This window comes from Littorina saxatilis, linkage group LG4, assembly GCF_037325665.1.
Source record: "Littorina saxatilis isolate snail1 linkage group LG4, US_GU_Lsax_2.0, whole genome shotgun sequence".
In the NCBI taxonomy this organism is placed as follows: Eukaryota; Metazoa; Mollusca; class Gastropoda; order Littorinimorpha; family Littorinidae; genus Littorina; species Littorina saxatilis.
The window spans coordinates 66,731,756-66,749,912 of record NC_090248.1 but is presented as its reverse complement, the minus strand read 5'-3'; the positions used below and the strand labels follow the sequence as shown (position 1 = coordinate 66,749,912).

The 18,157-nt window shown below is 47.2% G+C and overlaps 1 protein-coding gene across 5 annotated transcripts in view; it reads left to right on the top strand.

Annotated features, from left to right (window-relative positions):
- Positions 1 to 18,157, top strand: part of LOC138965429 (membrane-associated guanylate kinase, WW and PDZ domain-containing protein 3-like) — a 141,595-nt gene that overhangs the window by 96,221 nt on the left and 27,217 nt on the right. For all 5 annotated transcript variants that reach the window (XM_070337592.1, XM_070337591.1, XM_070337590.1 and 2 more), the window contains one exon: positions 17,469 to 18,157. This exon is cut by the window's right edge and continues 480 nt beyond it. In XM_070337592.1, the coding sequence (XP_070193693.1) occupies positions 17,469 to 18,157 (689 nt within the window). The remainder of the gene's footprint in view (positions 1 to 17,468) is intronic.

The following is an 18,157-nucleotide window of genomic DNA, read 5'->3' as shown; positions in this document are numbered from 1 at the left end:
GCATTTGGCGAGTAGATTAACATTTCTACTGGCCATTTACAGGTTTCTACTGGCCATGGCGAGTATTTCACTTTCAGGCCTGTCTGTGAATTCAGGGCCCACTTTCCCACTCCGTTTCATCCAAGAGTTTTTGCTTGGCATTCTCCTCAGGCCTTACTGAATCTTTTTCTCCAACATCCCTCCAACCCCTTCACCCACTCCAACCCCCTGACTCACCCTCACCGCTCTACCCTTAATACCCATGTTTTCAACCCCCTGACTCACCCTCACCGCTCTACCCTTAATACCCATGTTTTCAACCCCCTGACTCACCCTCACCGCTCTACCCTAAATACCCATGTTTTCAACCCCCTGACTCACCCTCACCGCTCTACCCTAAATACCCATGTTTTCAACCCCCTGACTCACCCTCACCGCTCCACCCTAAATACCCATGTTTTCAACCCCCTGACTCACCCTCACCGCTCTACCCTAAATACCCATGTTTTCAACCCCCTGACTCGCCCTCACCGCTCTACCCTAAATACCCATGTTTTCAACCCCCTGACTCACCCTCACCGCTCTACCCTAAATACCCATGTTTTCAACCCCCTGACTCACCCTCACCGCTCTACCCTAAATACCCATGTTTTCAACCCCCTGACTCACCCTCACCGCTCTACCCTAAATACCCATGTTTTCAACCCCCTGACTCGCCCTCACCGCTCTACCCTTAATACCCATGTTTTCAACCCCCTGACTCACCCTCACCGCTCCACCCTAAATACCCATGTTTTCAACCCCCTGACTCACCCTCACCGCTCTACCCTAAATACCCATGTTTTCAACCCCCTGACTCACCCTCACCGCTCTACCCTAAATACCCATGTTTTCAACCCCCTGACTCACCCTCACCGCTCTACCCTAAATACCCATGTTTTCAACCCCCTGACTCACCCTCACCGCTCTACCCTAAATACCCATGTTTTCAACCCCCTGACTCGCCCTCACCGCTCTACCCTTAATACCCATGTTTTCAACCCCCTGACTCACCCTCACCGCTCCACCCTAAATACCCATGTTTTCAACCCCCTGACTCACCCTCACCGCTCTACCCTAAATACCCATGTTTTCAACCCCCTGACTCACCCTCACCGCTCCACCCTAAATACCCATGTTTTCAACCCCCTGACTCACCCTCACCGCTCTACCCTTAATACCCATGTTTTCAACCCCCTGACTCACCCTCACCGCTCTACCCTAAATACCCATGTTTTCAACCCCCTGATTCACCCTCACCGCTCTACCCTCAATACCCATGTTTTCAACCCCCTGACTCACCCTCACCGCTCCACCCTAAATACCCATGTTTTCAACCCCCTGACTCACCCTCACCGCTCCACCCTAAATACCCATGTTTTCAACCCCCTGACTCACCCTCACCGCTCTACCCTTAATACCCATGTTTTCAACCCCCTGACTCACCCTCACCGCTCTACCCTTAATACCCATGTTTTCAACCCCCTGACTCACCCTCACCGCTCTACCCTCAATACCCATGTTTTCAACCCCCTCACTCACCCTCACCGCTCCACCCTCAATACCCATGTTTTCAACCCCCTCACTCACCCTCACCGCTCTACCCTTAATACCCATGTTTTCAACCCCCTCACTCCCCCTCACCGCTCTACCCTCAATACCCATGTTTTCAACCCCCTCACTCACCCTCACCGCTCTACCCTTAATACCCATGTTTTCAACCCCCTGACTCACCCTCACCGCTCCACCCTCAATACCCATGTTTTCAACCCCCTCACTCACCCTCACCGCTCTACCCTTAATACCCATGTTTTCAACCCCCTGACTCACCCTCACCGCTCCACCCTCAATACCCATGTTTTCAACCCCCTCACTCACCCTCACCGCTCTACCCTTAATACCCATGTTTTCAACCCCCTGACTCACCCTCACCGCTCTACCCTCAATACCCAAGTTTTCAACCCCCTCACTCACCCTCACCGCTCTACCCTCAATACCCATGTTTTCAACCCCCTCACTCACCCTCACCGCTCTACCCTCAATACCCATGTTTTCAACCCCCTCACTCACCCTCACCGCTCTACCCTCAATACCCATGTTTTCAACCCCCTGACTCACCCTCACCGCTCTACCCTCAATACCCATGTTTTCAACCCCCTCACTCACCCTCACCGCTCTACCCTCAATACCCATGTTTTCAACCCCCTCACTCACCCTCACCGCTCCACCCTTAATACCCATGTTTTCAACCCCCTCACTCACCCTCACCGCTCTACCCTCAATACCCATGTTTTCAACCCCCTCACTCACCCTCACCGCTCTACCCTTAATACCCATGTTTTCAACCCCCTCACTCACCCTCACCGCTCCACCCTAAATACCCATGTTTTCAACCCCCTGACTCACCCTCACCGCTCCACCCTTAATACCCATGTTTTCAACCCCCTGACTCACCCTCACCGCTCCACCCTAAATACCCATGTTTTCAACCCCCTCACTCACCCTCACCGCTCTACCCTAAATACCCATGTTTTCAACCCCCTGACTCACCCTCACCGCTCCACCCTCAATACCCATGTTTTCAACCCCCTCACTCACCCTCACCGCTCCACCCTAAATACCCATGTTTTCAACCCCCTCGCTCACCCTCACCGCTCTACCCTAAATACCCATGTTTTCAACCCCCTGACTCACCCTCACCGCTCCACCCTAAATACCCATGTTTTCAACCCCCTCACTCACCCTCACCGCTCTACCCTAAATACCCATGTTTTCAACCCCCTCACTCACCCTCACCGCTCAACCCTAAATACCCATGTTTTCAACCCCCTGACTCACCCTCACCGCTCTACCCTCAATACCCATGTTTTCAACCCCCTCACTCACCCTCACCGCTCTACCCTAAATACCCATGTTTTTGTTGAAAAGATGAGCAGGGGTTATTTATGTCAGAGTTATGAATGTCGTCATTGGAGCGCGCTAGCACGTGACGTAAACCCCTGTCAATTCCCGATGTTTGTTTAGAAATCCGGTGTCATAATAAGCGTAAACCCAGATCGCTGGAGAGAGCTGGTGCAAAGGGGATGACGATTGAGAGAAGCATTCATAGACAGACATCATGAGAGAGATATACAGGGGGAGGGGGGGGGGGGAGATTGGGTGGGTCGGGGTAAACATTTCTGTGTGTGTGTGTGTGTGTTTTTGGGTTGGGTTTTTTTTTTTTGGGGGGGGAGGGGGGGGGGGTGAGAAGATCAAATTATGGGGGTAGGGGTTTCTGTGTGATTGTGTATGACCGTGGGGGAGAGGGGTAGGGGTGTTCGTGTGTGCATGGGTATAAGAAGACGGAAGGGGTATAATGATTTTTGTGAGTGTGTGCGCGTGCGTACGTAAAAAGAGGAGGGGGGCGGTCGTAAGGGTTTGTGTCCGTGTGGGTAGAGGGGGTGGGGGTTGAATGAGAGGATTCACACATTGGAGAGTAAGTGAGACTGTGAGGGGCACAAGAGTAAAGGTAGAGATATTTCTGATTGCTTCACGCACACTAGAAGCAAAGGTGAAAAGAACGGAGCGGCGAGTGATAGATCGGCGATAAACGAATCTTCAGGTCTGCGGCAAAAACTGTGTGAGGAGTTGCCATTGTTTGGCGAGAACATTTATCGGAACACCTTGAGCGGCAGACGTTACAGCGAGTGTAAAATTGTAACAAGGGAAACATGACTTCAATGGGGGGGTATCCGAAATATGCTCATGAGGTGTGCTTGCTCTCGCCCCCCTCCCCTGCAAAACACACACACACACACACACACACACACACACACACACACACACACACACACAAAACACCACGGAATGCAGACACGTTTGCTCTCAGACAACGGACGATTTTGAAATAGCGCAGTGTAAAGTTCCAGTTGCAAGTGAAGAACATTGAAAATGTATTGACCAAGAAACTAGACAAACACAGTAGGACTTGTTTCGACAGTTGTGTGGGTTTATTTTATAGCAAAGAGAAAGAAAGGAAACCAGGGCAAGAAGGGGACATTGGAGATGTTATGTACGGGATCAGCTCGTTACTCCCCCGTATCGCTACTCCCCCGGCTCGTTACTCCCCCGTACACAGAAAATGACTGGATAACCCTGTGATAGTAAGTTGGCATGAAATATTGTCCCCCCCCCCCCCCCCCCCCTCTGTCCAGCTGTTTTGTTTGTTTCTTTGTTTGTTTATCCAGACAATTTCTCCGGAAAAACAATATTTCATGCTAACTTACTATCACAGGGTTATCCAGTCATTTTCTGTGTACGGGGGAGTAACGAGCCGGGGGAGTAGCTTCTTCTTCTACGTTCCCGGGGGAGTAGCGATACGGGGGAGTAACGAGCCGGGGGAATAACGAGCCGGGGGAGTAATCGAGCCGGGGGAGTAGCGATACGGGGGAGTAACGAGCTGAGCATCTCGTTACTCCCCCGTATCTCTTCTGCTTAAAATATATACTTTTTTTTTCAAACACGAATGTACAGGCAGATCTGACAGTTGTAAGTTCTTTAAACATGCGCTCTCTCTCTCTCTCTCTCTCTCTCTCTCTCTCTCTCTCTCTCTCTCTCTCTCTCTCTCTCTCTCTCTCTCTCTCTCTCTCTCTCTCTCTCTCTCTTGAAAATGCAATTAAGTAATAACTGCATTACTTAAAGTGTAATAAAAAGGCACGGGGGAGTAACGAGCCGGGGGAGTAGCGATACGGGGGAGTAACGAGCCGGGGGAGTAGCGATACGGGGGAGTAACGAGATGCTCCCGTTATGTACGACTTGGAGATTCAAAAGAACTGTGCAGGAATCTCACTATCTACCTTGAAGGATCAATAGGTTACACTTATTCATGGGGGTGGTGAGGCGTGTGAGATTGTGCCCGCAAACCTGCTGGTTTCCTGACGTTTTTATGCCGGCAGACTCCCAAGTCTGAGAAATAGAGAATACTACATGGCTTGCTGTGTCGTACCAGATTTACACGAGTTGTTTTTTTAAATAGTGAACTGCGAGCGAAAGCGAGCTGTTCACTATTTGAAAAAGCAACGAGTGTAAATCTGGTACGACACAGCAAGCCATGTAGTATTCTGTTTATCCTACGTTATATACTTCTGTGCCAGATCTAACTAAAAGTCACCGACAGCGCTATTGCCTTTGGATCAACCCGCTTTAGAACTTCAAACCACTTTACTCAATTTGACATTCATTCCTCCGCCATGACACACACTCTCAAACTAGGACAAAGTAGTTCGCCTTTGTTAACACTGTTAAGTTTAATATTGAACATTGATTAAATAAATTCGAACAACGAAATGATGGTCACTTCAAAATATACCAGATAAAAACAAAAGCAGTGGCCACAGGATAAAAGAAACCAAAAGGAACAACAACAGCAAAGCATATCCTTCCGCGATAGGATGACAGTCAAGTCGGAGCCAGGCGAGTCGACAGCTTTCAGATGGTCACTTCTCGGTTTGGTGACTGGACAAATAATTATTGGTTGATGTTGATGGTACCAACGTGCACAGGCCTTGCAAACAGTGTTGTTAGCGTTTGCTGGGATGTGATTGTGGCAGTGGCAGTGGAGACGGCTGGAGTTGAAGTGGCCGTGCGAATCCAATGTGTCGTCTGCCGACACTGGCGACAGCTCCGAGACCGGTGCAGTGCCGTTTAGCATCAGACTGAAGCCACGGTGTTCCTCTTGGGAAATGCTGCTTAACGTTGTTGTGCCCAGATAGCTGCATTATTTTGGTCGGAGGAACGTTATTCTCGGAAAGTTTCTGCACTAGGAACTGGCGTGCAGAGTGGTTGGTGTAGATCTACCTCGGGTTGATGATCCCAGCTTTTCTTCACATGTCGCCCTGGCTTTGGTTGTGGATTGTCTTTCGCAAAATTGGAGATATTCTCTGCCATTACTGTCTTCATGCAAGGACACGTCTCCTCACTGCATGTGCCTGTGAGGTGTCACGCTGCGCAGACCAAAGTTGACTGTGTTTTGCCACCACAGAGTATTCAGGATTACTTCTGGATCTGCGACTCCGAGCTGTTTTGTCTGCCACAGCTTGTCAACATCTTCATCTTTCAGCGGTTGAGCCCTGTTAGGTAAGTTGCCACAACCTTCCTGTTTAACAATCTTCTGCTTTGTCTTCACGACTTCTCTCAGTTACAAGTGCAAATTCGGGGCCGTCTATAACGGGTGCACAGTACTTTTTAGACTTCAACTGTCGATGGATGCTGCTGAGAAGGCCCCTCAGCGTGGGGATGGTTCATACTCTTTGCCATCCGGTTTTTTCAAACTCATGAAAAGAGAGCAGAGAATTTTGCATAATTTTGTGGTTGGATGGTGCTAATGTTTCTTTTGTCCCCGTGTTTCGCCATAAACGTCGATAGGCGACGTATATCGTAAACCGTTTTTCGGAGAGTGTTCTTGTTCTTGTTTGTCTGAACGAATGAGTCTATTGGAGAAAAATCATAAATCATGGATGACTCGCTTTTTTCTTCATCGACTTCGTCATTCGCGTCATCGCCAAACATGTCTTCGAACAGCTCATCACTCAAAAATTCTTTCAGTGTTGACAAATCGGTTTCGTGGCAGTTGCCATTTTGTTGCAAAAGTAGTTCTTCATGAATATGTAATTACTAATTTACATAGCATGACCTTCCGGTTGACCTCATTTACATGATATACACACGTGTGATTTGAACGATTTTTATCTCACGGGTATCTCTCTCACGTATGTAGGATAATGCCCTGTTCTGCGTTTGAAAACCTCACACACCCAATTAACATCTTTTCTTTCCGCTGATTTCAAAGATGATCGTCGCGATTCAACGTTATTATTTTAACCTCTCTCTCCTGTACCAAAGAGCAGAAGCAGCGATGGCTGGGTAGATTGTGGGCTCTTCTTCACAACGGGGTACAAGGCTCTTGAGCCAGCGAGTTGTGTTGTCGCCGCTGTTGCTGCCGTTGGTGTAGTTGTGGTGGTGTAGTATGTATGTTCTCTTTCCCAGTTATTGCGCTGATGTCATGGTTTATTCATGTGTTCGTTTGTGTTCTCGGTGATGGTTAGCTTGACTGAGAGGTGATTGACTTGTTGTTTGCGCAGCGTTTTTTAGAGTTTCTGTGTCATTGGATTTGATGTTATCCAAATCAATGAAAGTGCTTTAATTAGTTGTTCGGGTTTTATCGACAGTGTTGAAATCAGTGAATGGTTGGATGAAATCATCGGAACTGGAATTATTGAATGTGTTTTAATTCGGGATATCATCGACAACACAGGAGTCTCCGAGTGATGATCAAGTCAATTATCACAAGGAGCTCTGAATTTAAAAAAATGAAGTGAGCGGATATTCAACTAGCGACAGCACGAAGTCTGTGAGCGATCTAAGCAAGAGTTATTCACAGTATCAAACACGGCAAATAGTGTTAGCAAAGGTTATTCACAAGAATACAATTTCTCTCTAGTCAGAATGGATGTAAACCGGAACACTGTCAACTATCTGAGCGGAAATTACTCTGAACACAGTCAACCATTTGAGCGGAAATTACCCTGATCACGGCTATTATCTAAAGCACGGTCAACGATTTGAGCGGATATTACCGTGAATACGGCAAATGATTAGGGCGGAATTAGGCTTACCCCAAACAAAGAGAAGTGATCTGAGCGGATATTACTAACTGCAATATATCTGAGTGGATATTACCCGCGGCGTTGTGTTGTTTCATAGGGTTATCGAAGTTTCCAACCTGGAACGCCGAAGAAGAAGAAGAAGAAGAAGAAGAAGTTTCCAAAGAGAAGGCAAAATTGTCAGTTTAAAAACACAGGTGTTATTTGTCGATGGGTTTGCCCTAAGATGACCTCATTACGGTTGGCTTGACATAGGGCCTACTGTGTTTATCTTTTCACGGGTTGCACGCGCAAATGCACGAGCCCTTCACACTGTTGCATAATCGTTGAACTCGGAACTTAGGCAAAGAATCTTGTGATGGGTCTCCCTGGGCTGTGCAAGCGTTTTGTACGCACGGAAGGCGCCAGCCTCCAACGCGTTTTATGACCATTACGTCACATTTTTGTTGGAGTGTGTTTTATTGCTTAGGACATAACAGTCTTGTTGAAGTGTGCTTTATTGCAAAGACGTAAACTTGTTGTTGGAATGTTGCTCTATTGCTGTAAAGACATGCCAAAAAGGCATTGAACCGTAATTAATAAGGGCATTACACGCGGTTGGGGGTTAAACGAGGTGTGCAAGCAGGTTCCTTCAAGATTACGACTTCCGTGGGAGCCTCTTTTTTGAGCTGACAAAATGTTCATCCGGCCTTTCTAATGAGAACTCTTCTTAATTAATTGTTGTACTCAGTCCCAGAGACGTCGTTTTGTGTCGGCAGAATTGTTGATTGTTTTTATAATGAGGAAAAGATGACGCCCAAACTCGGCGAAACATCCTAAAATTGCCGACATTTGTATGGTAATTTCAACACATTTTCCGAAAAAAACACATCCCAGCAACATCCCTTGTACTTTCCCTTGGCTTGTTTTTGAAGGCCTTTTCCGCACTTTCGTTTTTTTGAACACCTGCATAGTGGCAATTTGCAGAGCTATAGAAAACTTTGTTTCAAGACTGTTTTATCGGAACATATCGACTGAAGTTTTCCCCTTACGACCAATCTTGACATAGGGGAGAAATAAATATCTGCGGTATTGTCTTTCCCTCTCAAACATAATTATGTAGATATAGATGAGTAGATTTCGTTGGACAATTTAGCCCCGTGAACACTGCAGCAGATAGCTAACAGGGTTGTTACATGGCACAGGCAGCTAATAACTTGTTTGTTTTGTTTGTTTGTTTGCTTAACGCCCAGCCGACCACGAAGGGCCATATCAGGGCGGTGCTGCTTTGACATTTAACGTGCGCCACACACAAGACAGAAGTCACAGCACAGGCTTCATGTCTCACCCAGTCACATTATTCTGACACAGGACCAACCAGTCCTAGCACTAACCCCATAATGCCAGACGCCAGGCGGAGCAGCCACTAGATTACCAATTTTAAGGTCTTAGGTATGACCCGGCCGGGGTTCGAACCCACGACCTCCCGATCACGGAGCGGACGCCTTACCACTAGGCCAACCGTGCCGGTAGCTAATAACTGCTGAGGGTTGGAATGTCTGGTATTGATAAAGAAAGATGAAAGAGGTGCAGGTGTGTTCTCTCCAGCCTCTTGGAGAAACGCGGAGAGAATTGTGTCTGTGTTTTCTCTTGATCCGTCGTGCTTGATGGATGGTAAGCTTTGGACAGTCTACACTTGTTAGGAGATCCTCTTCCATAATGGAGAGCTGAGCAGTTCTGTGGCAGCGCCGCTTTATTTAAGGGAGCAGTTTTGTCGATATGGTGTTGGCTGGGGATGGCGCTTGAATGAGGTTCCTTGAAGCCTGTCCTTAATTGGGGGAAGTCGACTTCGCGAAGTTGGCTGCACGGAGCTTCAGCACTGAGTTTTCGGTAAAAAGACTTCGCGAAGTTGGCTGCTCGCAGCTTTAGCACTGAGTTTTCGGTAAAAAGACTTCGCGAAGTTGGCTGCTCGCAGCTTTAGCACTGAGTTTTCGGTAAAAAGACTTCGCGAAGTTGGCTGCTTGGAGCTTTAGCACTCAGTTTTCGGTAAAAAGACTTCGCGAAGCTGGCCGCACGGAGCTTCAGCACTGAGTTTTCGGTAAAAAGACTTCGCGAAGTTGGCTGCTCGCAGCTTTAGCACTGAGTTTTCGGTAAAAAGACTTCGCGATTTTGGCTGCTCGGAGCTTTAGCACTGAGTTTTCGGTAAAAAGACTTCGCGAAGTTGGCTGCACGGAGCTTTAGCACTGAGTTTTAGGTAAAAGGATTTCGCGAAGTTGGCTGCTCGGAGCTTTAGCACTGAGTTTTCGGTAGAAAGACTTCGCGAAGTTGGCTGCACCGAGCTTTAGCACTGAGTTTTCGGTTAACAAACAAAAAAAGACTGGGGGCTCAATCAAGGATAGCCTTACTGCTTCAAATTGGATCTTTCGCATCCCTGCGACTAGTGTGGCTTTTGGGTTCTCCAGCCGACCATGCAGATCACGAGCATCGGTAGAGTCCTCTGAGAGTGAGGGGGAATTAGATGCTGGTGATGGTTAACAGAGGCTTCTTAAATGACGATTTCTTGACAGTTATGCCTCGACCAGCAACAGAAAGCGAGGTGGGGGGGGGGGAGGGGGGGGGGGGCATTGGAGATGGAACGGTGAAGGGGGGGGGGGTGATTGGAGATTGAAAGGTGAAGGAGGTGGGTGGGGGGGGGGGGGGGGCATTGGAGATCGTAAGGGGGGGGGGGGGGGGGGGGGGGGGGGGGGTACGTGTCTTCTGGTGTAAGTTAGCAGGAAACATCAACACTCCACAGGAGAAAAGAGAACCTCTGGGAACCAGCCGAGCGAAAATGTGTTTGGGTTTGCGCGTGGCTACAAGGTGTCGGGTGTACACCTGTGTGTTGCACGTGCAACCGCTGTGTCACAAGTCACCCGCTATACTCTCCCAATCTCTGCTCTGTAAACACACCGGAACGCTGCACTTTTCAGAATTAGGTGTGTTTAAAAACATCTTGGTTTCACTGATGGAGTTTTCTATAGTATTCTGCTGCACGCCAGATTGCGTGGTTTAATGTGGCAAAGGTTTTGAGTATGTTCAACGTCATTCAAAGAGACTTGATTAAAGGACAAAGACCTCTTCTTCTTCTTCTTGGGAACGCTGGTTTACATTTACTGTGTGTGTGTGTGTGAGTGAGTGCGTGCACGTTTCTCTGTGTTTTCCAAGGGTATTATTACATCGCAGAATAAGTAAGCGTTATCATCCTTGTCGTATTGATTTTCATTGTTCCACACGATCAGATCATTCATCATTGTTGGCCAAGGTCTGTACGGAGAATGTCTCGATAAACAAGATGATTACCATTATTATTGGTTTTGTCTGCAACATTTACGATCGACTCTGTCTGCTGTAGATAGGGTTACGCCGTCACATGTCTGCTGTAGATAGGGTTACGCCGTCACATGTCTGCTGTAGATAGGGTTACGCCGTCACATGTCGGAGAATGGGGAAAGCATAAGACAGTGTGTGTTGTGTGTGTGTGTGTGTGCGCGCATGCATGCTTGTCTGGGTGTGTGTATGTCTCTCTCTCTCTCTCTCTCTCTCTCTCTCTCTCTCTCTCTCTCTCTCTCTCTCTCTCTCTCAGGGTTCTCTCTCTCTCTCTCTCTCTCTCTCTCTCTCTCTCTCTCTCTCTCTCTCTCTCTCTCTCTCTCTCTCTCTCTCTCTCTCTGAGGGTATCATTTACCAGAGTAACATTACGGAACATAATGATCAATCTTCACTTTGCCTCGTTCAACAATCAACGGTGCGATATGTCGCATGAGGGCAATATCTAAGACCGTGTCTTGTGCTTGGCCTTGGGAACCTCAAGCCATGTCTTGGGCGTTGTTTCTAGGGTAAGAACAGGCGATGACTGTTGGGTGGTCAGGACATCTCTCTCTCTCTCTCTCTCTCTCTCTCTCTCTCTCTCTCTCTCTCTCTCTCTCTCTCTCTCTCTCTCTCTCTCTCTCTCTCTCTCTCTCACGCTCCCTCTCTCTCCCTCACTCCCTCCCTCTCTCTCTCCCTCCCTCTCTCTCCCTCCCTCCCTCTCTCTCTCCCTCACTCCCCCCTCTCTCTCTCCCTCCCTCCCTCCCTCCCTCTCTCTCTCACGAGTCTCTCTCTCTCTCTCTCTCTCTCTCTCTCTCACACACACACACACACACACGCTCCCTCCCTCTCGCTCTCTCTCTCACGCTCCCTCCCTCCCCCTCTCTCTCTCTCACACGCTCCCTCTCTCTCTCTCTTAGTCCCTCTTTAGGGCGAGGGCTGGATGTAAAAAAGCAGGCCACTGCTTAATCTACTACCCTCGTTAAATAAAGAATTGTCATTGTCATTGTCATTGTCTCTCTCATTGTCATTGTCCCCCCCCCCCCCCCTACTCCTTCCACGTGAAATTTGCTGAAACCGTTGCAACTATCAAATAAGGTTTTTTCCCTTTCATGAAACTTATTGTATCCTCTGCTATGACTGGCGAGTGAGCTCATAATTCACCACAAACCAAACACATCGTGTCGACCTACTCTTTTCCTATGCCACGATGTAGTATAGAAGCAAAAATATTCTCCTGCTAGTAGACAGTCGTTGGCAGTAAGACTTTTCCATGTATCCAGCATTCATCACATCGGCGGCGTTCCTATGAGAGCCCAGAGGTGTTCTTTTTCGGCCCTCAGGTGTTTTCTCTCGCGGTTTGTGTGTGGTCCTCTCGGGTGTGTTTAAAAAGCGGGTACCTGCGATTTAGTGCCAGCAGTGAAATTAGCAGACAACACCCGTGTGAAGTGGTTTAGAGCTTCGCTTCTGGCCGCTGAAGAGGTTGATGAGGGGTGTGGAGGGAGGGGGGGTGAGTGAAGGGTGGTTTAACAGGTAAGGGGTTGAGGTGTTTATTTCAAAGCCGTTTCCCAGTTTGTTTTAAGTTTAGAAGGAGAGGGATGATAAGAGTGGGTTCTCTCTCTCTCTCTCTCTCTCTCTCTCTCTCTCTCTCTCTCTCTCTCTCTCTCTCTCTCTCTCTCTCTCTCTCTCTCACTCTCACTCTCACTCTCATCCCCCCCCCCCTCCCTCCCCATCCGGCCCCAACTTCAAGGCGTTGCTTTTCACCAGACTCACTGTTCGATTTTCGGGTTCTCGCACCTGGGACTGTTAGATGTTACAACTCCGTGCTTATACTGCCAGGTCTGCTGGCTTGCCAGTCCAACCTCACTCCGTGCTTATACTGCCAGGTCTGCTGGCTTGCCAGTCCAACCTCACTCCTTGGTCTACCTTCTCACTCTTTGGTGTGTCTGTCTTTTTTGCATCGGATGTAATGTTCACAAAGAATATTTCGCTGCACTTGTCGATGGCATCAGGAATTTCAGAAAGCAGTGGTTGAATGGAGTCTTGTAGTGCCACAAAGCAATTGTTGCTAGAATAAATCGAGCAGCTGTTCAATCGAGTTTTCTACATATAGCAGAGATTTAGAGAATTCATCTACAAAGCAGTGGTCGCAAAGAGTCTTCTACTGAGCAGTGGTTGTTAAAATTCGTCTACAAAGCAGTGGTTTGAATGCGTGTACAAAGCAGTGGTTGTTAGAATTCGTAAACAAAGTAGTGGTCTCAAGGAGTTTTCTACAAAGCAGTGGTTGTTAGAATTCGTCTACAAAGCAGTGGTTTGAATTCGTCTACAAAGCAGTGGTTGTTAGATTTCGTAAACAAAGTAGTGGTCTCAAGGAGTTCTCTACAAAGCAGTGGTTGTTAGAATTCGTCTACAAAGCAATTGTTGTTAGGTTATCTCCAAAGCAGAGGTCGCAACGATTCTCAACAGAGAAGTGTTTTAAAGAATGATTTGACAAAGCAGTGGTTGGTGAGATTCATCCACACCAAGCAGTGATCACGTGGATTCTTTTATGAATATGAGCTGTGCTGGCAATGATTCTAGAAAGCTGTGGTTACTGGGATTTGACACTGGGTTCAGAGAATTAACATTTTCGGGATTTCTTGATGAAGCCATGTCTTATTTTTGGCCGACCACCGTTTAAATCTGAACAGCAAGGAGAAGAATGACAAACCTGTTACCGATCTTTCTGCGCATGTGCGTGCTCTTGCTCGTCTTGTTTAAGCTGTTGTTTAGTCAGAATCAAAAAACAAGAAAGGTAGGTTGTTGGAACGTTTGTTGTTGACAAAACAATACATTCACAAATATATCGACCCAGCGGTCTTTTAAGTGCACAGACAAACAATTACGAAAACTTATCTGGCTGATTACATTTAGTCAAGTTATGACTAAATGTTTTAACATCGAGGGGGGAATCGAGACGAGGGTCGTGGTGTATGTGTGTGTGTGTGTGTGCGTGCGTGTAGAGCGATTCAGACCAAACTACTGGACCGATCTTTATGAAATTTGACATGAGAGTTCCTGGGTATGATATCCTCAGACGTTTTTTTCATTTTTTTGATAAATGTCTTTGATGACGTCATATCCGGCTTTTCGTGAAAGTTGAGGCGGCACTGTCACGCCCTCATTTTTCAACCAAATTGGTTGAAATTTTGGTCAAGTAATGTTCGACGAAGCCCGGACTTCGGTATTGCATTTCAGCGTGGTGGCTTAAAAATTAATTAATGACTTTGGTCATTAAAAATCTGAAAATTGTAAAAAAAAAAAATTTTTATAAAACGATCCAAATTTACGTTCATCTTATTCTCCATCATTTGCTGATTCCAATAACATATAAATATGTTATATTTGGATTAACAACAAGCTCTGAAAATTAAATATATAAAAATTATTATCTGATTTTTCCTTCTGCCTGCCACGAAGCCGCAAGCAAATGAATGATGGAACGTTGCCAGTCTCTTTGTTTTTGGATTTGTTGTTTAGTCATCTACACTGGTTTGTGCTATTGTCCACATCACTGAACGTTGTCATGGTAACAAATGGATTGTGGCCATTAACTCTGGCCTTGCCAGTGCTGCGTGTGACGGACAATCATGTCGGAAAGCCAAAAACAAACAGTAGAAACAAGAAAGGAAAATAGAAGAATAACACGATGCCTCTTTAACGCAGAAATTAAATACTGATACAAAAGAACTAGAGAAAACGAGAAAATTGTTGTTGAAAATGTGATGTTCTGTAACTGAGAAGCAGGAGATACATGTAGCAAGAGAACTGCCGATAACCATACCAAGCCATGCGCAGAATCAGAAGAAAGCGGCTGAAGAAGTGTATAGCTTGGAAACTGCTGAAATAAAAATGAGATAGATAAATAAAGGAATCTCTTTGGGACAGTTGAAAACAAAACAATTATGTTTTCTGGAACAAAATCCACATACAAACAAACAAAAACACAAAATACAACCCCAAAAAATAATGCAAAATTGGCAAAGAGGATGGTGGGAAGGGGAAAATAAGAGTTTTGATGAAGTTGGAATATGTCGAGAGCGTACCCCGTCGGAGCTTTTGATAGAACACCCGCCCGGCCTGGGATTATTTTACGGGATAGCGAAGGGAAAGCTCCCCAGAACGTTTCAGAGGTACAGCAGTTTTTGCGATAATTGGACCAGAAAGATGATGCTGGCACTAAGAGGATTGTTGGCCTTCCGATTCCTGCTAGCTAGCCTTACTCAGTCCTATGTGCTGGGAGAATTAGCAGCATAAGGCAGAGGAGAAAAAACCTGCGATGTTTTCATCACCTGCTGCGTTCAAACGTTCTGCTCGAATACTCATAGATATTCGACTGCTAGAATAGCAGTAGAATATTTTCGGTATATTTTTGTGTATTAAAACTGTTTGTGTTGGTGAAAGGTAGTCAGGACGTGCACGTGTATTTCTAGATAGGAGGAATTGAAAGAGTGAGTCATTGGTTAGTCATGTTGTAGATTAACGTATGAACATGAGTGTATCGACATGGTGTGTTAGAACGTGAAACATGTCTTTTTAACACAAATATTTGGTTTTTATCATAAATATTTCGTTTTTATCACAAATATTCACAAATATTTTGTTGACGTTGTTATCAATAGTATTTCGTTTTTATCAAAGAAAAATTGCTAAGATTTTCTACAAGAGGTGTATTTGTTCACCGTGCACTGGAATTTGGCAGATCAGGTCGGTCTACCAGCGACATCATTAGAGCACGTACAGCATGTTACGCCGGTGCTTGCTGGCTTGCATCGAGATAACAATCGTGCGACAGGGGTTGAAAGCTTTGGAAGTTTGTGGCGTGGCTTGAGAACAGGCTTATCTCTGTGTGTCAGTGATAGTCGGTGGAGCATCTTGTTCGTGGAAGCTGGGAGGTGCCAAAAGCTCTATGGGCTTCAGTAACAGGCATGCATGGTACACCTTCGCGAAATCGGTGAAATTCCCCCGAAATCGGCGTATGCTGCCTGAATGGCGGGGTAAAAACGGTCATACACGTAAAAATCCACCTGTGCAAAAAGAACACATGAGTGAACGTGGGAGTTTGAGCTCATGAAAGAAGAAGGTGAAAGTAAAAGAACATTCCTAAAGCTTTGATTTTGTATAATTGATGCTAAACTTGTCAGAGAAAGCCAGGAAATAATATTCATTTTTCAAAAATCAAGTTTTGAGAGAAAATTTCGCACTCCGAAATGTGCAAATTCGGGCAGCATGTGCCTTTGCGAGGTTCGTGTGTCGACTTCTGTTGTTTTGAAATGGGTGTGGAATATTGATCACAAGGAGTTGTTTATGAGAGGTGCCATGCGGATTCGGTTATTTTCTTCTTCAACGCTTGCTGTGAAAGAGGGGTTCAAAAATGATGAGCGTTTCTCTTCTAAAAACAGTTTGTTGTGAAATGAGCCAGAGGAGATGTGTGTGTTCGATCCACTCCAGATAACAGTCTCAATCTCCTGCTCTTTCAGTGACGTGTGGAGTATTTTGTGCTCAAAACACGGGTGTGTTTATCCCATATACACATGAATGCTTTTTGGAATTAATTTCTTGATTTTTTTCTGATTTATTTTAAATTTCCACGAAGTGATGTGTTGGTTGGATCCGTTCTACAATACAGACAGCGTCTTAATCTCCTGCTGTCAGTGTGACGCGTGGAGTATTGTTGTGTTGAAAGCACGTGGCTGCTTATGCCGACGACACCTGTATGTCTCCAGGAACAAATTCCTTCATTCCTGGACAGACACGAGACTGATGCTGACCTTGGAGAAGTGACGTAAACATGTCAACTAGCATTGATTTGGCGTTTTCTTTTTTCTTCCAGGCAGCGAGATCGTGCGATTTAATTTTTGCCCGCTTTGAGACTCGGGTTTCAGTTCGAAAGTACTGAGCCAGCCTAGCTTCTGTGACAGCAATTAGGAAAGGAAGCAGGCGAGGGGGTGATAGTATGATGTATTATACTACTGTCTTTGAACTCTGTCATGTGGTCTGTGACAGTTAACAGGAAAGGAAGCAGGCGAGGGGGTGATAGTATGATATATTATACTACTGTCGTCGAACTCGGTCATGTGGTGTGACGGTAGAAGACTGAAACGCACGGATATGCTGGTGTCTAGCAGACATGAACTAATTAAACAAATTGTCTCTCTCTGTCTCTGTCTGTCTGGTCATGTGGCCTTGGTGTGAAAGCGACACGCGGCAGTGGTGGTGGTTGTGATAGACCAGAACCATTACAAAAATGCAACTGTGTCGAGTTGTGTTTGCCTGCCATTTCAGATGGGGACCAGATTGAAATGCTACTCCTGTTGAACTCTCGTGACACGTGGCGCAACAAGGGAGGAGCACACGGCCGTGGTGGCGGTGTCTGTGCTACTGGTACAACCGGATCTGTAAAATAAAAAATGCAACTTTGTCGAGCTCTGTGTCTGTCTGCCATTTCAGATGGGGACGAGATCGACGCCGCCGGGCGAAGAGACCCCTCCCGCCCCAAGACTCCTTCCAACATGGACCCCCGCCCCAAGACTCCCTCCGGCATGGACCCCCGTCCTAAGACTCCCTCCCAGAGCCGCCCCAAGACCCCCACGTCCTACGGCTATGCGGGAGACCAGCAGCGAGGTCGGCCACCCTACGCCGACAGTCGGGGAGTGTACGGGGAAGCTCGCAACCCCATGGAGAACCACGTGTCCGAAGTGCCTAGTGAGCTCAGGAATCAAAGTGACTACGGGCGATCTCGCCTGGACCAGAGCAACCACGTGGAGAGCCTGTACGAGCGGGCCAGGCCCCCCAGCGCCCCTCGCGTAGCGGACCCCTTTCGCCACAACAACGAGCGGGGAAGACCCGACTATCGTGAAGGGTACAGCGGGGGGTTCAACAGGGCTAATCACGTGGGGGGTGGAGGAGGGGACGATCGCTACGGGTACGGGTACGCCCGGGAGGCCAAGCCGGGCCAGTTCCGGAGTCGGACTCCGGGCCCGGAGATGATGGCCCGGGGCGGCGGCGACCCCCACCGGCCCAAGACGCCCACAGCGCAGGACATGCGCAGCAAGACTCCCATGCCCACCCCCACTTACAGCAGCAACAACAACAACAACGACTTCAGGGCCAGCGGGCGCTACACACCCAACCCCAAC